The sequence below is a fragment of the Schistocerca nitens genome, chromosome 8, assembly GCF_023898315.1.
Source record: "Schistocerca nitens isolate TAMUIC-IGC-003100 chromosome 8, iqSchNite1.1, whole genome shotgun sequence".
Lineage (NCBI taxonomy): Eukaryota > Metazoa > Arthropoda > Insecta > Orthoptera > Acrididae > Schistocerca > Schistocerca nitens.
In genome coordinates, this window is record NC_064621.1 from 114,325,766 (window position 1) to 114,351,751 (window position 25,986).

Consider the following 25,986-nt stretch of genomic DNA (forward strand, 5'->3'; position numbering starts at 1 on the left):
GGGGGAGGGGGTAGAAGGCTACCTACCACATCATACAACTCTCCTGACTGACCGGAATTCCATTCTGAGATTTAGCATCACACATATTGTATACCTACTTTTATAACACATGCTGATTACATGAGACCGAACTGGGAATTGTTTCAAAATGAAGTAATCGAAGCTATGTTGAGGATGTGCCCCTCAAAGTAAGTTGGTGAATAAGTTCGCAACAGTATTGCCAGATTGCGTAATAAGACTTTATTTTAGATCCCAAAGGCAGTTTACAACTGTGAACCGTAATGCTTAAGAATTAGGGACTCTGGTGAAGTATGGTAGGACGCTGAGCGGAGCTGAGTAGTTGGTGAGCCAGACGGGTCCCTCTATGATGGGGTGTTCCGGGTCAACCTCGTCCGTCCAGTTTCCCGTCGGCAGGTAGATGTCGCGGCTGATGGCGCCTTCTTCCAGCACCGGCGCCACCAACAGGTCCTCTCCCAGCAGGAACTCTGCATGGAAAACACGGCACATGTCACAACTGTCTGCATAGTCCTACATCTTTCGTAACAAAAGTGCTGCGTATCTAACACTGTTAATGACATCACAATGAATTCTCTATCCCCTGAACACTTATTTCGCCACCAGCAATTCACCTTTTAGAGATTCCAATACGTGCCATATCTCTATAATTACAATTTTAACATTACACGTGTACGAAATGGCCTTATTATCCCCATGAAAAGTATTTGAGTGAATAATATTGAATCTCCTACATACACCTTAACCACCTACAGCTTGCAACCGAATTCAAACAAGGCCGTTACTACATAAATACTCGTCAACGACAGGAGGGCAAAATGGAACAGTGGTTAATAAAGGTGAACTTATGATGAACGAGGATCGACCAAAATATTTGGCAACGGCGCTATTCTTTCATGTGATGTAATTGCCCCAGACACATAAAACGATACGTCCCCATAAATCAATAGTCGATGTTGGTTTCATTTTAATTGTACTAACAATATCTTTAATATTTCTTTACTGATAGGAGCTGATTCTGTGGTTCAGACTGCTGTTCGTCACAGTCACCGTTCCCATTGTGCAAACTGCTTACGGCCTAGTTTCTTGGTAAGGTTTTATTTCCTTCACTAACCGTTATTTTATAGTAAGTAATTTGGCCACGTCTGTCTCTCTCAGTGTACAGGTTAGCTATTCACTCCACAAAAGTAAGCAAACTCTACAATCGCACTGATACGATACGATAACGCTTGTAGTTTTTATATGTTCCTCTTGTAGTGTTCAGTGCTGTGGTATTCAAGAATTGTGATAATTTTCTGCGTTGAACAGATCTATGAAGGTGAGATACGACCTCACTGACATGATACTAAATTTATTTTGTGCTGCAATTGAACTTCAAAATTTCGTAACTGTATCCTTTCGGCACAGAAAAAAATTCTGTTTTACTAAGATATGTGTAATGCATTTCTGTTTACCATATAAACCAAACTTTGGTCATGATTTTTGAAAATAAGTCACGGGATTACAAGCATCCCATGGAGAACTTGATATTTTCTAAATGCAAACGCCCTTCGTTAAGGAATAGTGACGTGGGTCATTTTCAATAGAAAAGATCATAGAAACGAACACTGTATTCCCAAAAGAGATGTATGAAGGTAATAGAATTCGTCATGTTACCAATTAAATGTGCATATGCGTAGTACAGATATCGCGTACCATTAAGCAAAGGAAACGAGTGGCGGGTCTTCTCATTCAGGCATGTCCAAGGTAAATGTTTTGGAGCAGCTCGCTAGTGTATTTGGCATTCCGTGCTGCCGTGGTACAAAAATCTTCTAATGCGAAGTGTACAGACATCATGAAAGTAACCAGTCAGCGCAGCACAAATACGAGGACTTCTGTCTCATACTACTAATAACAAAGAATAGTCGGAAGGTTTCCGAAGGAACAGTGTCCGTAAGTTCAAAATGGTTCAAATGGCTCTGAGCACTATGGGACTTAACTTCTGTGGTCATCAGTTCCCTAGAACTTAGAACTACTTAAACCTAACTAACCTAAGGACATCACACACATCCATACCCGAGGCAGGATTCGAACCTGCGACCGTAGCAGTCGCGCGGTTCCGGACTGAGCGCCTGAACCGCTAGACCACCGCGGCCGGCTGTCCGTAAGTGAATTGAAGAACCTTCTACGAGGTACTGAACGCAGTGCAACGAATTGCTGTAGAACAATATCTGTACAAGTAATTATCCCACAACGGATATAAGTGATGCTGTGAACTGGTAATACACTCCTGGAAATTGAAATAAGAACACCGTGAATTCATTGTCCCAGGAAGGGGAAACTTTATTGACACATTCCTGGGGTCAGATACATCACATGATCACACTGACAGAACCACAGGCACATAGACACAGGCAACAGAGCATGCACAATGTCGGCACTAGTACAGTGTATATCCACCTTTCGCAGCAATGCAGGCTGCTATTCTCCCATGGAGACGATCGTAGAGATGCTGGATGTAGTGCTGTGGAACGGCTTGCCATGCCATTTCCACCTGGCGCCTCAGTTGGACCAGCGTTCGTGCTGGACGTGCAGACCGCGTGAGACGACGCTTCATCCAGTCCCAAACATGCTCAATGGGGGACAGATCCGGAGATCTTGCTGGCCAGGGTAGTTGACTTACACCTTCTAGAGCACGTTGGGTGGCACGGGATACATGCGGACGTGCATTGTCCTGTTGGAACAGCAAGTTCCCTTGCCGGTCTAGGAATGGTAGAACGATGGGTTCGATGACGGTTTGGATGTACCGTGCACTATTCAGTGTCCCCTCGACGATCACCAGTGGTGTACGGCCAGTGTAGGAGATCGCTCCCCACACCATGATGCCGGGTGTTGGCCCTGTGTGCCTCGGTCGTATGCAGTCCTGATTGTGGCGCTCACCTGCACGGCGCCAAACACGCATACGACCATCATTGGCACCAAGGCAGAAGCGACTCTCATCGCTGAAGACGACACGTCTCCATTCGTCCCTCCATTCACGCCTGTCGCGACACCACTGGAGGCGGGCTGCACGATGTTGGGGCGTGAGCGGAAGACGGCCTAACGGTGTGCGGGACCGTAGCCCAGCTTCATGGAGACGGTTGCGAATGGTCCTCGCCGATACCCCAGGAGCAACAGTGTCCCTAATTTGCTGGGAAGTGGCGGTGCGGTCCCCTACGGCACTGCGTAGGATCCTACGGTCTTGGCGTGCATCCGTGCGTCGCTGCGGTCCGGTCCCAGGTCGACGGGCACGTGCACCTTCCGCCGACCACTGGCGACAACATCGATGTACTGTGGAGACCTCACGCCCCACGTGTTGAGCAATTCGGCGGTACGTCCACCCGGCCTCCCGCATGCCCACTATACGCCCTCGCTCAAAGTCCGTCAACTGCACATACGGTTCACGTCCACGCTGTCGCGGCATGCTACCAGTGTTAAAGTCTGCGATGGAGCTCCGTATGCCACGGCAAACTGGCGGACACTGACGGCGGCGGTGCACAAATGCTGCGCAGCTAGCGCCATTCGACGGCCAACACCGCGGTTCCTGGTGTGTCCGCTGTGCCGTGCGTGTGATCATTGCTTGTACAGCCCTCTCGCAGTGTCCGGAGCAAGTATGGTGGGTCTGACACACCGGTGTCAATGTGTTCTTTTTTCCATTTCCAGGAGTGTAGTTAATGGCGAGAGTATTCCATTTTCTAAAAATATAAACGTCTATCTACGCATTGTACATCTAGTCTAAACGCAAATTCAACTCCTCTGGGTTAAAACCCCCTCCTTATTCACTACGTCGATCGCATAGTCGGTGATGCTGAAAATAGAGCTATCCTACGAGAGGAACCTATGATGGTCGAGTTCAGGTGGATGGTAACACGTTTGTACCTGACCTGCTGTTAAGCTAGTGGCTGCTTTGTCGCCCTCGTGCGGATTCATAGACCAGTGTGTACGCTATGCGTGAGAACGCTGAATGAGGGCCTTTGAGCAGAGCGGCAACCACTGCAGCAATTTAGAAGTAGCATCGCTAAGCCCAGTTCTCCCAAACGCCGTACAGGCGACCATTGTTACTATTATTTATGCTAAACAAGGCAATGAATCCTCACTCGTGTCCACAAATGGAAAGAGACGTGCACGCTTCGGGTAGTTCCGTGATACTCTCAGAAACCTATCACGGGGGATTGGCTGACTGTCCCCACCGCAAGGGACGAGGAGAACAGAGGTCTTAGCTTACAAAACCCAGTGTGTTCTTGAACAGTCGTCTCTTGGTGTCAGAGATGCGAACGCCGAAACTATAATGGCCGATCTCCGACGTAGAACTTCACAATCTCGCGTCTCGGCTCTCCGTAGTTAATACCAGTAGCAACTTTGCTTCTCTTAGGACTTGGATCTTTTGTGCAGCTCCTCTGCCCATCCTACGTACTTCTTAGATAGTTGCTCAAGCATAGAAAATACATATTGATTAAACTTCAGCGTTTGTTCCTTCCGATTTCTTTCCCCTTAAAGCTCTTTTAACCCTTTCGTGATGAAAATTTATCTTGCATATATTTGAGAAACAAAATATCGAAAACTGTCTCCCTTTATGATAAATAACACACTTCCTCTGCCAAAAGATTTTAAGCTTTCCGATTTTGAAAATCGGTAAAGTGGGAGGAATGTGTCCGATGAACCTAACTAGATCCATGTTTCATGTCACCCCAGGATTTTCAGAATTATATTTTTAATTTTAGAACGATTTTATCAGGATGACAATTATGGAGAAAAGTACAACAAATCAGTTACAAATCAAATTTCTCCTTCCGGCAATGATGTTCATGAAATATCGCAAAACTTTTCAACGTAACATTTGAAGATAGCTTTGACATACAGCATACCGATCTTTCAACATTCTGAGACGCTTTCTGAAAGATATACGTTCCACTACAGTCGATTAATGTACAAAGTAGCAGAATTAATGAAGTTCATAGTAATGATGTACAAGAAAACACGATTAGTTAGTTCAGACATTTTCTGAATGGAGAAGATGCTGATTCGACCTGATTTTTGTGAAACAGACACACTATAAACACATGCTGCCCCATTTATCGCAAATAGTCAGTGGTATTTTTTCTCTAAGTTCAGAATGCAACTCGACACATCCTAGCACTAGACAGATTTGAGACGTAGACGTCCCAACGTTGAAAACTGCGTATTACTCACATACATACACATCCCATCAACCACAATAGAGCTAATAGTCAAGTCCAGTATAAATGTCCTTTCCAGAGAATCCTTAGTCACCTCAATTTTTAGTGTTAACCTTGCACGAGATAGATGTTGACCAGTCGCTGCCCTTAAAGGTAACGAACAGACCACCCAGTCACAAGTTAGTAAGAATTTTAAGACCTGTCGGCCACTGTGGTGAGAGATGGGCTACTATTGTTCAGTACTTTATCCATCTTCCACAACAATATTTGTTGAAAAATCAGCAACCAGTTTCAAAAAATAAATTTGTTTCTTTACCGATTTCATGCACGTCGTGCCGTTCTTCACAAGACTTTTCAGAAACACATACCACAGATAAGTACAGTTAAGGATAGTAAGAACATTAAAGTTTAAGAAATAAAAGTTTACAAATTATAGGTAATTTACAGAATTATCGCAGTATTAGCGAGCATCAAAAATAAAGAGATGCATGCAGCATGTTGCTGTAGTACTAAAAAATACAACTTTCATATGTAAATACATATTAAGAACTATTACATATTACATATTACTAATACATATTAAGAACTAAATACATATTAAGAACTGTTTCTCCATTTACTCCATTTAAAGCTTCCAGCCCCATGATTAGGTTTGTATTTTGTTTTTGCCGATAGGTTCGTTGCTAGCACGTTAGTGACCTCACGACAGCTGTTTCAAAGGTATGTTTCTTAACTTCCCATCCACAGTGACACATGTCATTTGTTTCAACGTTTTTTATTTATTATTAGGATTTTATATATTACTTAATACACTAGTTATTCGCACATTTTCGTTTACGTTTTATGGCAAACATACTCGTGTAAGGTTTTTTATTTTTATTTTGTAGTACTTTACCTTCCATCCCCAACCCACCCCACCCTGAGAGCAAATTCAAGATATGCATGACATTAATTGATTAGCTCCATTTATAGCATGATGTCTGCAATGGTTGTTTGCTTTATGTATACCATATTTGTACATGCGCTATGATCCACGTATGAGCACTTACGAGCTCTTTCTTCTTTAACGCATTTTATGATTGTATTACTTGCTGTTCTTGTATGTTTTAGAATAACAGTAATATACTGCACACACTTGCTTATTTTTAACGCTCGCTAATAATGTGACAATTATAAGTATGTACCATCGATTCATTCAAATTTTCAAAATTATCTTTCTTAAAATTTAATATTCTTATCCAGCTTGTACTTATTTGGGGTATATTTTCCTACATATTGTTCTGAAAAAGGGTGCTAAGTCCATTAAATCGGTAAACAAATGAAATTTATCTTGTGAAATTGCTTGCTTAATATTTCGACAAACGTTAGTGTTTGTGAGGCTAGTTGGCGACCAGAGCCTTCAGTTAAAAACTGATAAAAGGGAAGGAAGATTGTCTATCGCACACATTTAATAACATTGTTGCCTCAAGCTCCATTCAATAAGATACAGCTGTATATTGTGCCAAATGCACTGAGGAAGCCTTATTGAGTAAATATTCTAAAAGAAAATGCAGAAAAATAAGCATCTATTAACATACTGATACTGCTATCATTACCACTTCAGTTAGTTTTTTATCGCTATATTTTAGAAAACACTGTGAAAGCTGTATATGTTTTTAAAGTGTTTCCTTGAAGTTTGTCCTTATTCTTTTTACAATGTGCATTCAAACAAATCAAGGAGACACGGTAGTTTACAGACGGCACAAGACGGACATGAGGGTGGGAAGGGTAGCAGGAGGCTGTACACAGATACACAGGAAACACACACACACAGACACACAATGTGAGAGGGGAGGCTCGCCCAACATACCTGAGTTTATGCCGAGGGCGGTGTCGTCGGTGGGGTCGACCCACCAGATTGGGGGGTTGACGGGGCTGCCGTCCTGTACCGCCTTCCGCATCAGCTCCACGATGCGCGGGGCATAGCGGGCGTGCAAGTCCGCCAGCTGTCGGCTCAGTTCCACCGTCTGCAACAGCATCGACACTACACAGTTCATCCACACTCCACAGAGTAAAAATGAGTACACTTCTTATGGGGAAAATACTGGGCGACCGGGAAGTGCAAACTGTTTTATGGCTAAACCTTCTCCCATTACATTAACTAAGATATACACACAAAATGTACGTAAAAATTTCCTGACTAACAATAATTAATAATTCCTGTTTTTCTTATTATTTGACTTTTATGCTGACATGGGCATTTCATCTTCATCTACGATCCAGTTTTGGAGATCTCTAACAACGTACTTGGCCATGTGCCACAGTGGTCTGTCAGTGGAGACGTATTCATTAAGTCAGAAAATCAGGTACCAGTCCAGCAATCTAGGTATACGTTTCTGTGGTTCCCTTAAATGGTCTACGGCAAATTCTGAGACGCCACCTTTCAGAGAACATGTCTGATTTTCTTCCCAATTCTTCGTGCTCTCGTCATCGATACGGTGTTGAACTTGTGTCCTACCAATGTAGTTTAGTGCATTCTGCTGCAGAGACAGTCTAATGCCCCCAAGGCGGTTATCATCACATAGCAACGAACATAATCGATGTGAACGAACAGTATTACCAAGTTAGTAATGGTACCAAAAACATGCACTACATATCCTATACAATTGCATAAGTACGCCAACTGACAAAAAAGTGAAGCCCTCAGAATACATGGTTGGTTGTCAATGTAACCTCCTACACCTACACACCATCAGCTAGTATGTAAATGATCAGTATTACAACTCTCCGCGACAGGTAGAACAGCCACAGGATTGCTTTAGTATTGTTCACGTTTATCGATGTTATTAGGCGTGGGGGGCTACATAAAGCGCGTAAATACTATCAACTTTGTTGAGTGATCACCGTGAAGAGCATGGACAAATTATTATCAGCGCCTGACAAAGTTTGCAAGGAGCGTTTGCCTGGCTGACCGATCCGTGCAACATCCACGCTGTTGAGCCACTTGGATTTCACGGTCTGTACTGCACTGTACGGAAAAGTGATGGCAGGTATGCTCGTCATGAATGCTGCGGTTGACCACGGCTGATCACCATAACAAAGGATTACCTTATTGTACACCAAGTACATCAGAACCTCATCACACCTGTGCCTATCATCAGAGTGTATAACGGACTCCGTACGTCACCGTGTGTCATCCTGCAGCAACAGTCAGAGACTAACTTCAGCTGAAATATAGAATTACTGTCCCATGCGTTTGCAGCCACTACACCATATAGGGGTTTGAATAAACCTTTCATTTCTAAAACTGGTTGGCTGTCTTTCACTTTATCCTCACGCAGATTCCGTTCCAACAGTCGATTCATCCAGCAATGATCATGATTTTAAAAACAAACTACAGTATTTAGAGTCACATGAAACGTACTCACACATACGAACCTGAAGAACCATCAGCTGTATACTGGAATGACGACAATGAAAATTTATGGTGGACTGGGACTCTAACCCCGCTTTTCTGCTTCATGCGAGCAGTTGCCTTACCATGTGGCTATCTGAGCACAACTCACACGACAGACATAGACTTCCATATGTCGTCAACCATGTGTCTACAACCTGTACTGGTACATCCTCTGTGTATACACCCGTACAGGAGAGATATTTTCACTGAAAGTCAATTGTCCAATGTCAGCGGATAAATACGATACTGTAGTGCCGCACTTCTGAACAACACAGGACTGTAATATAATATTTAGCCATTGACATTGGGCACATGACTGTCAAATGGTTCAAATGGCTCTGAGCACTATAGAACATCTGAGGTCATCAGTCCCATAGAGCTTAGAACTACTTAAACCTAACTAACCTAAGGACATCACACACATCCATGCCCGAGGCAGGATTCGAACCTGCGACCGTAGCAGTCTCGCGGTTCCGGACTGAAGCGCCTAGAACCGCACGGCCACCGCGGCCGGCATATGACTGTCAATTAAAATGTCTCGCCTGTACAGGAATATACACAATGGATTTGCGAGTACGGTTGACGATGGTAGCTTGAGTCTGATAATGATTCGTGCTCGGGTTGCTAAAAGGTAAGGTGACCGCTCGTGAGAAGCGGGATATCCGGGTTCGAGTCGCGGTCCACCACAAATTTGCATTATCATTCCTTAAAGCAGCTGCGAATACATTTCATGTGTTTCGTAACGGCTGTAGTCGTCGCAGTGCCTGTTCTTTCGGACACGCACGCAAGTCGGAAGGAACATTGCACCGTAATTCGGAATAACACAGGCACTACAATATCGTTAGAGACGAGAGACACAGACGTGGTGTCATGGTGCAGGGAGACATCAAGTATGATTTCGGATTTGTGAAATAAAAACGTGACTATGCAGAGATGGATAATGACTTCCAGACTGCAGCAGCATAAATTGCTATGGTGTCGAGACAGCTGAAGTTCCTTTCAGTTTGTGGTCCACCCTAAGCTCGGGTGAAGACACCGTCGGTTTGTTTTGGACTATCTGTCGGTGATCGGTGGTGTACCCAGTCATCTGACTTGCTGCTTATTTCTGTTGAGAGGATAATTTATTTGAAGGCTGAAATTTCTCATGTAGGCACTCTGGTTGGTCTGAATGCATCACAGAAACCGACGTTCACGAAAGATATTAACGCTTAATAACATTCGCAATTGCCACGACTGAAAAGGGTCCACTAGTCTTCTCGAATACACATTCTCACAAATTACCTTTACGGTAAAGTTTATGATATTCCTTGTTAGCAGCATATATAAATACAATTTCTACCGATGATATAAGAGAGCCAGTTATATGTATGAAACCAGTCTGTTTCTTTATTTATGTAAGGACTCCATTACGTAAGTTACATGTGACATCCCACACTAAGATAAATGTACAGCAAGGGAGGCACATTTTCTGAAGAGGGGACGTGTTCCGGAATCCCTTCAGATGCAGTTCTGCTGCAATAACGATAACGCGTGCATCCCAGTGTGTGGCTGAAGTGCCGTAGAAAATGTAAACATACCCCAAAGTTGAACTGCGTGGGACTGTAGGATCGTTGAGTGCAATACGTTTAAACTGACTGACCGCTAAATTCTAGCGGTGTACTGAGAAAATGCAATGTCGAGTCCAGCAGTAGTGAAAGTGTGGAAGCATTGTGACTAGTGCCACACAGGCGTGTGCATTTTGAAACTCAGATCTTGCACCATATGATTTCCATCTTCTCGGCAAACTGAAAGAAAATCTGTGGAGAAAAATCTGTGGATTACAAATGAATCTGATTCTAAGGAACATATTTTAACCACAAGAGACTGAACGACTGGTTTAATGTTCCGACTGTTGTTTCTACGAAGAATTGCGGAATGTGTAGAAGAATAGTGTAATGTATCTGTATCACTTCGAATTATGGTGTAGCATTCAATAACGACTGTTTCGCCTGACACACTAACTCGTAAGTTACTTTCTGAAGTTCTGTCTTCGTCGGAGGATCCTACTCTGTCAACTGAAGATTTAATTTTCATCGACATTCACACATTTCAATCAGATTTCGTGGTTAGAAAGTAGAAAGTCTGCCAGTTTTCTTAGCTGTGGATACTAAAACTAATGCAAACAATTTTTAACCGATCATTGAGAAAGAGAATGTGATGTCTTCGCCAGACACCGCACTTGCTAGGTGGTAGCCTTTAAATCGGCCGCGGTCCGTTAGTATACGTCGGACCCGCGTGTCGCCACTATCAGTGATTGCAGACCGAGCGCCGCCACACGGCAGGTCTAGAGAGACTCCCTAGCACTCGCCCCAGTTGTAGAGCCGACTTTGCTAGCGATGGTTCACTGTCTACAGACGCTCTCAATTGCAGAGACGACAGTTTAGCATAGCCTTCAGCTAGGTCATTTGCTACGACCTAACAAGGCACCGTATTCAGTTACTAATTGATACCCTCAAGAGCGACGTTCATCATTAATAGATTAAAGTTAAGTATCAAACTAATTACGTTCGCTTTCTGAATTCTAATTCCTTGTCATGTTCGAGACCTCACGTCAGTATAGTCCTTCCCTCCTCACGGCAGCCTGCGTGAGCTAAAACGCGTGCATTTCGGCCTCCTCTCGTAACACGATGTTGGCTCTTCTGCGAACACAACAGAGAACATGCATATTTGTACATATAATGCTACGTACCTCGTCGTCAAAGTCCCAGGGCGCGTAGGAGAACTGAATGGCCGGCATGAAGACGGTGGCCTGCAGCCAGCGTATGAAGAGCTCCTTGGTGAGGACGTCGCTGCCGTAGCCGTTGCCGCCCACCATATCTGGCAGGACGAAGGGGTAGCCCACCATGTTCATCTGCAGCAGCGTCGTCACCAGCGAAGCCAGGCCGTTGTCGAAGCCCCACCTGCTGTCCTTGTCGAGCATGCGGACGTAGTACGGGAACTGCTGGCTGTGTTGGCCGACGCGAACCTCCACCATCGCCCCGAACTGGGCGGCAGTCTGCACGTAGTCCATAGAGTACTGCACCGGGTTCATCTTCTGTTGCCTCAGTACTGGAGGCTGTGGTAGCCAGCTGGTCTCGCCGGCGTCGAACTTGAACGAGTCTATTCCCGTCTCAGTCTTAAGTTTCTGGAAGGTATTTGAGACCGTAAAAATGTAGATAAGATTATGACACATAACACTCTAGTGCAAGGTGGTCAGAAACGGTCTGTAAAGGTTGCACCGTTTCCGTGTTAATCATAATTTAAGTTAGCCAATCAGGCCGTTGCTCGCACATACTCAAGCAGCCCACCAGATTAAATTCGTGTCAGCTGTTCTCATAGTGTACAAGAAAGCACAGGATACTGCTCAGCTTTTAACTCGGGTTCGATATTTACTCACGTCCCATGCCCAATATTTGCCCCCGGTAGCTGAGTACTCAGCGCGACAGAACGTCAATACAAAGGGCCCGGTTTCGATTCCCGGCTGGGTTGGACATTTTCTTCGCTCAGGGACAGGGTGTTGTGTTGTCCTAATCATCGTCATTTCATCCCCATCGAAGAACAAGTCTCCGAAGTAGCTTCAAATCGAAAGACTTGCATCAGGCAAACGGTCTACCCGACGGGAGACCCTAGTCACACGACATTTACATTTCATCCTTCTCTTTTTCGGTTTAAAGAAACCACTCGAAGAACAAGTTTCGCGAGAGCGTCTCTTGCGGGCCACTTGACTTTGTTCGCGAAACGACCTGACTGGTTAAGTCCAACGCTATTTAACTCGGACACGGCGCAACGTATCGAACTTTTTTCCTCTCGGCACAAACTAACCTGAAACACCCCTACAAGCTTTTCGGACTGTTTCTGACCAACCTGTGTAGACAGAAAATTATGACTCAAATCGAGGACAGTTCTTTAGAGTTGAAGATTATCAAATATGTAAAACATACGACGATGTGTATGCTGGTGGCGTTTATGGGGAAATCCTACAGCATGATGCAGATTAGTGGGGTGGCAAATTATGTTGGCATGGAGATGCAAAAAGCTGAAGTAAGTCTGTTTGGATGATTATAAGGTCGCACAGATGAAGGTCAGTGCAAAGTTAATGCACAAGAACTGACACATTTGTTATCACTTTGAATACGTAATGGAATCATATGAAATCTAGATGATTTCCATTAACCTCGTTATCCGTAATTATCTGTTTTTTTGTCTCATATATACATATTATTTTCCTGTAACATACTTTAACTGTAGGTTCTACACAATCCACTACGTTAAATAAGTGTTTGAGAATTAATGAGTATTAGGCCTAATTCTCTGCCTGACCTGTACAATCCTAATGCTGGAGACATGTACAGTGGTTGTAAGAAACGTCTTAGTTCATTTTTTAACTTGAGCAAAATCTTCCTGAAGTGTATTATGGACCCTGTTCTGTAGAAGAAATTTCTTACAATAATCTTCTCAGAAAAAAAATGCATACACATTTCACATTAACATAATATCTAATTAGAGGTCAACAATGCGTTTCAGGCAGCACAGAGGGTTCAAAATGGTTCAAATGGCTCTGAGCACTATGGGACTCAACTTCTGAGGTCATCAGTCCCCTAGAACTTAGAACTACTTAAACCTAACTAACCTAAGGACATCACACACATCCATGCCGGAGGCAGGATTCGAACCTGCGACCGTAGCGGTCACGCGGTTCCAGACTGTAGCGCCTAGAACGGCACAGCCACTCCGGCCGGCAGCACAGAGGGTATGTGAAATATTCTTGACCCAGATATGTGCTTAGATAATGGGGAACATTTAAGATTAATTTCCACTGTAGAAAAGTAGAAAGTTTGTAACTGCACGATATACTAGTATACTTAAGGCTTTTAACATGGCTGTCAATCAGCGACTGTTGTATAATACAAAATTTTTAAAAACACAGCCCTCAATCGCGAACACAATTAATTTGTAACCTAGGTTTCGGTGTCACAAGGCACAATTTCTTCGGACGACAAAATTGAAACTAAATGTTACAGCATAACGTACCAAAAATACTAAAGCTGCGGTCATACCTGAGAGTGACAGATAGTCAAAATTAAAATAATAAATAAAAATAATTAATAAATAAAATTAAAATAATAAAATTGTGTTGACTGTAGCGGAGGGACACATGGCAGCCCCTAGTGGCTTGCACCTCTGTTGCATTTTATTTTAATTCTGACTATCTGACGCTGTCAGGTATGACCGCAGCTTTCGTATTTTTGGTACGTTATGCTATAACATTTAGTATTGTCCGAAGAAGGTGTCCCTTGTGACACCGAAACCTAGGTTACAAATTAATTGTGTTCGCGACTGAGGAATGTGTTTTTCAAAATTTTGTATACTAGTATACATTTTAAGTAGTCAACCACAACACGACTGCTTTACAAATCAGGATAAATTGAATATATGTGGTGTCTGTTCTTTCAGATCTGTCCAAAAGTACAGAGACCATTTTGATCCAACGGCAGCTAAGAATCGGAACACAAGAGAATTAAAGACATTAGCTGACAATGGGCATTGATTTACATCAACGGGGCCAGTTGAAAATATGTGCCAGACCAATATTCGATCCTGGGTGTCCTGTTTACTAGGCAGATGCGCTGACCACTACAGCGATCACAACAGCCTAATGAAGTACCCTACCACGGTTCCCGTCAGACCCAAATCATCAACTCGTACCAGACGCTACTCATGTCGTCACTCATTAGCCTCTTTACTCGCGAGATCTCGCTGCTTCTAGCTTGAAGTGTACGCGCGCTGAAGGGATCACTAACCGTCTTCACCTAAATTATGTGTATGTGGTGTCCATCCCTTCGGAGATGCACGAAGAAAAAGGAACTACATATGTATAACTGAGGCAAAGACGGCGAATGACCTTGGGACATATGTGAAAGAACAGACATCACATTTACATAATTAAGGCTCAGACGGTCAATGATGCCTCCAGTGCAGGTGCACACCAAGCTCGAATTCTTACGGGAATCGGCGGGATGTAATGAGGCTAGTGACAAGGCCCACTGCTTCAGTAGTGTGTAATGTAACTTAATAATTTGGGTCTGACGGGAATCGTGTCTAGGGTAGTCCATCTGATTCTTACGTCCACTGAATCCACGTGCCATAGTGGTCGGGGCATCTGCCAAGTAAGCAGGAGACCCAGGTTCGAATTCCAGTCTGGCTCAAAGTTTCAACATACCCCATTGATGTAAATCAATGCCCGCTGGCAGTTCAAACTATTCCACATACCAAGATGACGACTTCTGTACCACAGGACACGTGCTAACGTAATCTTTAATTGTTATGTTCACTATATTCAGCACATCCCCACCATAATTTGTAAAATAAACGACATGCAGCTGGATAGCATCAACGCTACTTACCCAGTGCAGGCACGCCCATTGGCCTTTAGTTGTAGCGTTGTTAAAGTTGACGATGCCGCCCTCACCGTTCCACCAGCTGGTTTTGGTGCTGCCCTCGGAGTCACTGACGAACCAGCCCTTCTCAAGCGCCCTCGAGTAATGCGGTTCGCAGTCAGAGTTGATGAACGGGTGCACCCACAGCGTGACACGGAACCTAAGAGCGTGCAGGTCGTCTACGAGCGCTCTGACGTCAGGGAACTTGGCGGGGTCGAACGTGAGGCTGCCGTAACAAGTCTCCCACTTGTCGTCTATCTCAATCTGGCTGTTGTTGAAGCCGTGTTCGACTATCTCGTTGGCGAACTGCCTCACTGTCGTGTCGTTGATATCTCTCTTGTAACGCGCCCACGTCGACCATATGGGATGTGTGGTCATGCGCTCGTCTGGAATGTTTACGGGTTTGCCTAGGCGATCTGCGATGGCCTTCTCGTGTGCTACCCTTGCATTTTCGTATTTGCAGATTGTCATCTCCATGACACTCTCTGAACGATCAACTGGGTAAGGTGCCTTGTTCTTGGAAGTGAAACATAATGCATCCTCCGACGTGTTTGTATTCTGTTCGATAAAAAGAGGCACATATTGAGGAATGTAAACGTATCGGCCATCGGAGAAGAGCCAGTAACGCTCGGCCACGCCGACGTTGTCTTGCTGTTTGCTGACGTACGAGTAATCGCTGTACACGTTGTCCTCTATGGGCCATTTCTGGTTGTACTGCTCGAGTCCTCCATAGATGTGACTGCCCAGATGGTTGATACAGGTCCGGAAAACGCTGTTGGGACTGGAAGTGGTGGTCTTTGTGGAGACGCAAATGATTTGCACACCTTGCCGCTGATAAGAACGTTTAGCCTCGGTTAAGGGGAGGCACTCTTGGCGACTCTGACTGCTACAGCTGGATCTGCGAGCACCCGATGCGTCTTCAACTGTCACGTAGGCAACTTCGGTGTCCTGGCCATCTGAAACATTTGCACAGACAGAGCCTCAGAGAACTGGTTTACAGAAAATCTATTTGGTGAAAACTGCGAGATAATTTTACTGTTAGAACAAGTGGGAAATCTAATCGTTCAGTTTGCTTCGTTTCACTTTCACTGGATGAACGAATGTCCTAAAATTGTATTGAGATTTTTTTCACAGAAATAAAGATTTTTGTAGCGCATCCATGCAGCCATCTGCCTTCCATGAACTGTAAGTCAAGAAGAGAGATGTATGCTTAACGCACATTTAGAAAGCACGAAGCAGATGAACCAGTAACTTTGTCCTTTCTAATATGCTGTGCGCAGACAATGTTTGCAAAAAGTGCCATGAAACATGATGCTAGCAAGAAACACGCATTTTCATTTCGCATGTTAAATCAATGAATCAGTGTTGGCAGACAGTCAAGAACCGTAATGCAATTAATGAACGTAACATGACTTTGTTTAGTATCGCCTCAAGGAATCCCCACACGTAATTTTCTAATGTGTCCTGTATTATAATTTTAACACATCCCAACATTCTACATCTACATCTACATACATACTCCGCAATCCACCATACGGTGCGTGGCGGGGGTACCTCGTACCACAACTAGCATCTTCTCTCCCTGTTCCACTCCCAAACAGAACGAGGGAAAAATGACTGCCTATATGCCTCTATACAAGCCCTAATCTCTCTTATCTTTGTGGTCGTTCCGCGAAATGTAAGTTGGCGGTAGTAAAATTTTACTGCAGTCATCCTCAAATGCTGGTTCTCTAAATTTCCTCAGTAGCGATTCCTGAAGCATTTCCGTAACACTCGCGTGATGATCAAACCTACCAGTAACAAATCTAGCAGCCCGCCTCTGAATTGATTCTACGTCCTCCCTCAATCCGACCCGATAGGTTCCCAAACGCTCGAGCAGTACTCAAGAATAGGTCGTATTAGTGTTTTATAAGCGGTCTCCTTTACAGATGAACCACATCTTCCCAAAATTCTATCAATGAACCGAAGACGACTATCCACCTTCCCCACAACTGCCATTACATGCTTGTCCCACTTCATATCGCTCTGCAATGTTACGCCCAAGTATTTAATCGATGGGACTGTGTCAAGCGCTAGACTACTAATGGAGTATTCAAACATTACAGGATTATTTTTCCTATTCATCTGCATTAATTTACATTTATCTATATTTAGAGTTAGCTGCCATTCTTTACACCAATCACAAATCCTGTCCAAGTCATCTTGTATCCTCCTACAGTCACTCAACGACGACACCTTCCCGTACACCACAGCATCATCAGCATACAGCCGCACATTGCCATCCACCCTATCCGAAAGATCATTTATGTACATAGAAAACAACAGCGGACCTACCACACTTCCCTGGGACACTCCAGATGATACCCTCACCTCCGATGAACACTCACCATCGACGAGAACGTACTTGGTTCATTTGTTGCATCTGCATTTCACAATTTACTACAGCAACAAATTGAGTAATAAGAGTTATTTTTTTGTTGATTATACAATAAAGTTTAATTATATTTCCTCACATACGTTATAAATTCGTGCTATTGATAAATGTTACAAAGTCTAGGGAAACAAATGCAAAAATAACTGTTGTAGGAAGCTCAGTCCAAAGGTTCGTGCTGAAATTCAGAACTTGATGACTTGCATTAAAAGAAATAAATTTTTGGAACCCACAAATCTCTCACATAGAGCTGAGACCAGGCAATTTTTTTTCTGTTGTTCGACGAAATACTACCAAATAAATGAGAAACCATCGTATCTCGAAAAAAAGCAAATGTTGTTTAGTGACACCGTTTTAAATCACCATCCGCGGGATGAATTATACTGTGTACCACCCAAACACAGATATTCCTTGGCAACTGTTGAGAGTTTCATCAGTATGTTGTGGAAGAAGAATGAATGTCATAATAATAAAGTTCTGATCTAAGGACACGTCAACTAGCTTGTAGTCAACTAGCTTGTGCAGCTTTTGAAATGAAATGTATAGGGAAGTAGTTATTTTAAAAATTGCTTTAAGTTAATTTAATCCAGAGCACAGTCAAAGAAATTCAGAATGGAATCTCCGGGATTCAGCGATATAGTGTAAAAATCGTAGAGCAGAAGTGGATGAGATTTAATATTGTGATATTTACATTTGCCTTCAAAAGGCCACACCTTCAACTATTGTCAGTTGCGGAATATATTCACACCTGATCGTGGAAATGACTGCTCAATGAAAGCAATATTTAAGTACCTTAATGGTTACTACGACGTCACAGAGAGCAAGGATACTTACTACACGGAATTGTGTTGAAACTGTACCATTAGAAGAAGCTAATATGACATAAAGCAGCCCACCTCTGAGTTGGGGTTGTTCACGGGGGGAGCCCAAACAGCGAGGTCATCTGTCTCATCGGATTAGGGAAGGATGGGGAAGAAAGTCGGCCGTGCCCTTCAAAGGAACCATCCCGGCATTTGCCTGGAGTGATTTTTAGGGAAATCACGGAAAACCTAACTCAGGATGGCCGGACGTGGGATTGAACCGTCGTCCTCCAGAATGCGAGTACAGTGTGCTAACCACTGCGCCACCTCGCTCGGTTCCCGTCTCTGAATTCCTTCGATATCTTCCTTTAGTCTCACCTGGTGCGGATCCCAAATATTCGAGCATTATTGAAGAATAAGTCGAGCTAGCGTCCTATATGCGGCCTCCTTTACAGATGAACCACCCTTTCCCAAAATTGTCGCAATAAACTGAAGTAGAACATTCGCCTTCCCTACCACAATCCCCATATGCTCGTTTTGTTTCGTATCGCTTTACAGTGTTACTCCCACATATTTAAACGACGTGACCGCGTGAAACAGTAAATTACTGACGCTATAGTCGAATATTACGGGTTTGTTTTTTCTACCTCATCCGCATTAACTTACATTTTTCTACAGACAGCTGTTACTCATCACACCAACTAGGCATTTTGTCTAAGTCATCTTGTATCCTTATAGAGTCACACATCTTTGACATCTTACCAGAGCATCATCAGCAAACAACCGCAGATTGCTGTAACCCTGTCCGCCATATCATTTTTGTATATAGAAAATAATAACTGTCTTACCACACTGCACGATACCCTAGTCTCTATTGAACAGTAGCAGTCGAGGATAACGTATTTGGTTCTATTACTTACGAAGTCTTCGAGACACTGACATATCTGGAAATCTATTCCATATGCTCATACCTTCTTTAATAGTCAGCAGTGCGGTACCATGTCAAATGCTTTTCGTGAAGCTAAATATATGGAGCCTGCCTGTGGCCATTCATCTATATTTTGCAAGATCTATCACGTGAGAAAAGGACAAACTGAGTTTTACTTCAGCGATTCTTCGTGGACTTAAGGTTCTAGGTCTCAAGATAATTTGTTATATTCAAACTGAGAATGTGCTCAAGAATTTTGCAGCAGACCTATGATATTGGTGTGTAATTTTGTGGATCCATTCTTTTGACCTTTTATAAACAGGAGTCACCTACCAATGCCGTTGTGTAGACTTCGTAAGTTGGAGCTCTATTTGCGCCAGGCGAATTACTTTTTTTCAACCCCCTTCAAGTTGTTTCTCTACGGTTCGAATGCCTATTACCATGTCGTCATACGGGAGTCTGTTCGAGGTTCATACGACGGTGTGTTTGTACCATTCACCTGGGTGAACGATTTCTTAAATGCGAAATTTAAAACTTCGACTTTCGTTGCGCTATCTTCAATTGCCACACCAAACTGATCAACAAGTGAATGGATGAAAACCTTTAACATGCTTAGCGATTTTACGTAGAGCCAGGATTTTATCGGGTTCTCGGCCAGATCTTTCGCTAAAGTATGACGATGGTAGGTGTATGTCTCGCACATACACCTTTTCACAGACCCTCGAATCGACTAACCTTTGGCTGTCATCACTGTGTGTTCTCTTTTGAACCGGGAGTACAACAGCCTTTGCATTCTCAGTATTTTCTGAACTTCGTTGTTAAACCATTCTGGGTAGTATCCCTTCTTAACCTACTTACTAGGCACACGGTTCTCCTCGGCATGATTTACGATCTGTTTAAACTTTGTCCATAATTCCTCTACCTTCATCATTCTGGAAGTATGTAATGTCAGTTCATTGCCTAAGTGAGATGCCAGCAACTCCTTATCTGCTCTTTAAAGCAGAAACACTCTCTTCGCCTTCTTGACTGATTCATTAACTATCGTCACCACAGTCGCTATGATGACATCATGATCACTAATCTAGGTCTCCATATCGTGCATACTGACGCCGCTGATAAGGCCCGACTCGTTTGTAGCTACGGGGTCTAAGATACTTCCACTGCGTGTGGACTGCCGAACCAGCTCCTGAAGACAGTTTTTTGAAAAACGTGTTCAAAAGTACTTGGCAAGACTGTGTGTACTCCCCACAGTTAATCCATAGACGTCCCAGTCTATACTCATTACGTTAAAGTTCCACTGATATATTCGTTTGAATCATAATGCGATAGAAACCACCTACGCTGATGACGTATCGTGATAAATATTATTTCATTTTAACAAATTAACCAGTAAAATCAGTTTATGTAAATATGATGTTTGTTAGTACATCTGACTGAGCAGGAAAGGAATTTCAGTCTCTTAGGAAAACACTTTAACTGACATTTTATTCCCCGATTCTCTACAACTATAATGTGAGAGGTTCAATCCCCATATAGCTAGCGTTTGTAATACATTTTGTTAGAGCGGTTCTAGACGCTTCAGTCCGCAACTGCGCTGCTTCTATGGTTGCAGGTTCGAATCCTGCCTCGGGCATGGATGTGTATGATGTCCTTAGGTTAGTTAGGTTTATGTAGTTCTAAGTCTAGGGGACTGATGACCTCAGATGTTAAGTCCCGTAGTGCTTAGAGCCATCTTTGAACATTCTGTTAGATCTGATTCTCAGTAGGTAAGTAATTTAGCCCAGTTGCAGATTATTTGACTTCCAAACGTCGTAGGACACATTTATTTTGCACAATGGTTCAAAAAAATGACTTAGTACATTCGACTTCGTAAATAGGTACTACACGAATGGTAGCTTCTTCTACGCGTCACAGGATACGCTCCTAAGTTCTTGTGTAGAGTTCTTTCTGTTTATTGTTCATTAGAGACGCACATCACTGGACTGGATTTTAGTTTTCACATATTCTAATAGAAAACAGATGCTTAGAGTTATCAACTGCAAGGTATCCATGAAATTCAAAATCGGCTCCACGAATACCACATCCACAATTACCGTCGCTTACACTCTATTCGTATGCGGCAGCCGACCAGTGGAATGTTGGCTGCCTGACACTCACCCTCTCTCGTAGTGATCAGGAGGCGGTTGCTCTGCTCGTCGTACCGAGTCTGGAGGTCAGCGAGTGCTGACGTCACCACCGTAAACAGCAGCAGCACTGCCAGCCAAGCCACTGAAACACGGCGAGGGCAAAGCACCGTCACTCACCACTATGTGTCACACTACTTTGTAGTCAGAGTCTACAGGCACGAAGTGTCTAGATATTATTCAGTTATTATCTGTTTCATTTTACAGTTATTTGTGTGCTTATTTTAGATTGGAGCCACTAGCTGTTCTATTGTAACCAGTCAAGCAGTCTTTTCATAATCAAGTTCAACAGACAGGTTAACGTAATACATGTACAAATTAAAATAAATCTAAAATGATGAAAATATGAACATGTAGAAGGTTAACGTAATACATGTACAAACTAAAATAAATCTAAAATGATGAAAATATGAACATGTAGACACTACTCTTACGAAAAAGAATTGGAATAAGAGCTGTACAAACAAGAGCAATAACTGAATAATTCAGATAGCGATCTGCAACAGCAATGGACTTGATGGAGGAAACATAAAGAAACAAAAGTAAAATATCGGTATAAGGAATGTGGAACGAAGAAACATGGCGTAATGAAAAAACTAGAAGGATGTATAAGCCGGATGAAATTTAGTAGGATTCTGAAATACTAGAAACACAGGCACTCGCCACTCTCGTTTGCCGCATGGTACCTCTTCATCATGTTCATCGTGAACGGTTTCCAACCGCAGGCTCATTCTCTTTGGAACATAAGACTCGCCATGTAGTCCTGTTTTCTCACCATTTTTCCTTGTTCACTCTGCTCCAGTGCTCTTTGCTTTTTCTACCACACTCCTCCACATCATTCAGCCGTCTATCCCTGTCCCTTTCGGTTTTCCTTCGCATCGCATTTCATGTACCCTGTTGCTTGCATTGTCTGTAAATGCCTATGCCATCTTAGCCTTGACGTTTCTGTCCATTCTGCGAGAGTTCCCCTTTCACTATTTCCCTTAACCTTTCATTCCTCTTCTTATCCCCTCCTTGTTACTCCTATCCTACTCCTGATGAACTTCATTTCACATACATGCTAACTGCTTACATCTCGTTTCTTCATTACTCATGTATGCATTGGTCAGTATTGGCATATAATAACTTCTTTATGGGACGGCTTTGTACCAAACCACTCTCGTAACACTTCACACGAGTGCTTATTCCTGCCTGCCACGTTCACGGATCTCTTTGTGATTTCTTCCACTTTCCGCAGTCACCCTTCCCAAGTATTTGACAATTTCCACCTTCTGCAATTGTTCAACTCCGATTCTTATTCCGCTACTTGGTCTATCTTTATTCGTAGTTGTAACCAGGTTGTCGTCTTTGTTTACTTTTAATTGCATTCCATACTGTATCTCAGTTTCTCCCCAAGCGTCCAGCTGTTCCTGAATCTCCTCCTCCCTTTTCCCAGATCAAGTTATCCGCGAACACCATTGCTTTCTTCTTATCTTCTCCAGTATTTTTTCTACTACCTTAGTCATTATCTTATCTATGACAACAATGAAGAGGAGACAATGCAGTGTCCTGTTTCACACCACTTGGTCACTGGAACCAATCCGTCTTTCCATTTTCCACTTTCACATAACTCCCTACCTAGCCGTAAATATTTCTGTATGTAGTGCTTCCTCTCTACAAATTTTCTGACCATTTCACCATTTACCCTCATACAGAGGATCATGTATAACATTCTAAATTATCAGAGTAATACTTTTCAGCTCTCCATATTATGACATGATGATGCAGAGTATTGAACGTTAGAACACGCTTCACAGTTCCATCTCTGGCCACGCCTGTAATAGATATTTAATATATTTTGTTATTCCGTTTCGAAGGATGTTATTTTTCAAATATAATTACTATTATACATAATTATCATAATATCAGTACCTAGTGTTTCATTACGTCTCCTGTAATTTTCAAATACAGTGTGTATATTGTAACACCGCACGCTTTTTGCAGTAATGTGTTACGTAATTCGTGAATACTGTAATGAACCTTGCCTCATTATAACTTTCGCATGTTAACTGAAATATTCGATTCCATCTATATTGCGGCCAGACTTGAGTTAATTTTCTTAGATAATTATGTATTTCTCATCTGAAGATATGTCTGAACATATCTGATTAGCAGGACAATATTTATTTGTTAATATATTTTTATTATTCACATCGATCCATTTCAATGTAGATTTTGATTACAGAAGTTAGTAGTCAGAATTGTCAACTTAAATGATCAAATAACAAATTTTTTGAAGAGATAATATTGTTATGCTCCGGTTTCATGCAAACAAAGTTTCTATCTTCATTTATAATTTTTGTAATTTAATTATCGATAGCGTAATCGACATTGTAAAATTACAGGCAGCTACTATTTTTCATATTGTCAAAATTTGTTATCTTTGTTATTAATCATTGGGCCTACAAATGTTCGCTTAAATAATTGTTTTCAGAGGATAATATACACATTAAATCTGAAAAAATAGTTCAGTTAAGACAGTGAAGTTAATTTTAATTTGTATGTACCCTGTTCGTGATTGTCCTAGACACTGGAGTCGTAATATATAACGTATTTTTTATGGCAAGCGGGTCAGAATTTGGTTAGGCACCAAAATAATGGAGTTAGCATGTATTGAGTTTGGTACGTCTTGTTCTCTGATCGATTGTCTTCTTCGTATTTCTCAAGGAAAGTACACAATATACATTTGAAAAGTGTCGAATATGTGATGGTAAACCGTTTTTCAAGAAAATGCAAATGAAAGAAGAAAATTGTTAGAAGCAAGATGATATTCCATCGGCTTGCCATTTAAACGACCCTGGACAACATTTTTTTCAGTAGGTTATACAGGAAGAAAAGAACCTGATCCGACACTGAGACCAACTTTGCAAGATAAGTCTATGTATCTGCAAGTATAATATATTTGTCCTTACTACATATTTTAACATCGTTTAATATAAGAGATAGTTATTACGACGTAATAATTGGGATTCATAATACATGGACTTTTAAGTAGAAGGGACATGGATTAAAATACGCCACCATGTATCTCTGTTTTGAATGATATCGAAAGTACATTCGTCTTTTCCCCTAACTGAGTATTACATTTTTGGTGCATACATATGAAGTCAAACTCACCTCTTTCCATTCTAATTACAGCATACACCGCTCAAGAGCTGCAGCTAACTGTCCTGCTCAGTGCGGCACACATATACATATAGGCAGCGTTTATCGACCAGACGCTACCTTATCGCATCGTGTTGCCCGTTCCTGTGTCCCACGCAGATAGATAGCAAACCATTGAGAAATCTCATCATCTGTTTCTTTTTTACTGTAAACATGTGCGTCATTTCTCCAGGATCCAGTGAGCTGAGATACATCAGCTGATTAACTGCGTGTATAAAATCTCGTAGACATCACCTCTTGCGCAATCATTTCTATGAACAATTCCTCACGTCGTAACTTAATCTGCAATGACGTGTTTGTTGTAAGAACGGTATTTTTGGAATAGGCTATAATGAAATTCATCATTTTCATAGCGTGATATTTTTTGACGCTGTTATACTCATTTCTTAAGAAGAATACAGCAAACACTAACGAAAATTTACGAGAATGCTGCATCAGCACAATAATGTTCAGTAATGGTGAAGGTGCTACTGATGTGACGTTTCCAAGGAATGCATTGGTAGTCATGACCACTTATTGTTAGCCAACGAAAAGATTCTAAGAATAATTAGGAAGCAAATTTTTGTGCAACATACGCGTATTTAAGTTGAAAAACGACTATTCACATTAAAAATGTAAAAGTAGAGTAAATTACTATGTCAGTGGTGTTTGTTGCAGGATTCTATTAAGAGTTGTTTACAAGATGCACTGTATTTTGAAGAGTTTCTACACCGATATTAGTTTGTGCCATTCAGCCTGCGTAGTTGCTAGGTTGTGTGTGACAGTCCAAGCAGTAGGACGTAAGTGGTCGATGGAAATTACCAGCAGAGATAAAGCCGACATGCTCATAGTGCATGGAGAGTGTAGGAAGAATGCAGTTCGATCTTGTATTTGTACGGTGCATGCGACAAGATACCCTAACAGACATCAACCACCTCGGCAATTATGTACCAATGTCTTCAACCAGTTACTTGAAAGTTGTACTGTAACAGATAGACAACGTAACAGAAGAAAACACGTGACGACAGAAGAGGTGGAAATTAATGTTACTGCTACAGTTGCAGTTTATCTGCACATTTGGACCCTTACATGTGGCGCGTAAGGCAAGTGTCCTACACATCCTCCTACGATACAGCTTCCGTTCCTATCACACCTCTCTCCAACAAGAGCTCCATGCCCTCCGCCACACACCGTCAGGTGGCTTGCGGAGTATTGATGTAGATGTAGATGCAACGATTATGAAAATCGTGTTAACTTCTGGACGTGGGCATTAAGATAGGATACTCCCACTGTATCACGTATCTTGTTTAGTGATGAAGCTACATTTACCAATAATCTCATACGCACGCTAAACCCGCTG

At 42.5% G+C, this 25,986-nt stretch overlaps 1 protein-coding gene across 1 annotated transcript; it reads right to left on the reverse strand.

The window, feature by feature from the left end:
- Nucleotides 1-217: 217 nt before the first annotated feature.
- Nucleotides 218-24,707, reverse strand: LOC126198995 (myogenesis-regulating glycosidase-like). Its single transcript, XM_049935668.1, has 6 exons — nucleotides 24,600-24,707; nucleotides 21,418-21,528; nucleotides 15,069-16,057; nucleotides 11,375-11,809; nucleotides 7,060-7,216; nucleotides 218-485 (listed from the first exon to the last, which is right to left on the reverse strand). The coding sequence occupies exons 1-6, from the start codon at nucleotides 24,607-24,609 to the stop codon at nucleotides 286-288; spliced, it is 1,902 nt and encodes a 633-aa protein (XP_049791625.1). The 5' UTR covers nucleotides 24,610-24,707; the 3' UTR covers nucleotides 218-285.
- Nucleotides 24,708-25,986: the final 1,279 nt, after the last annotated feature.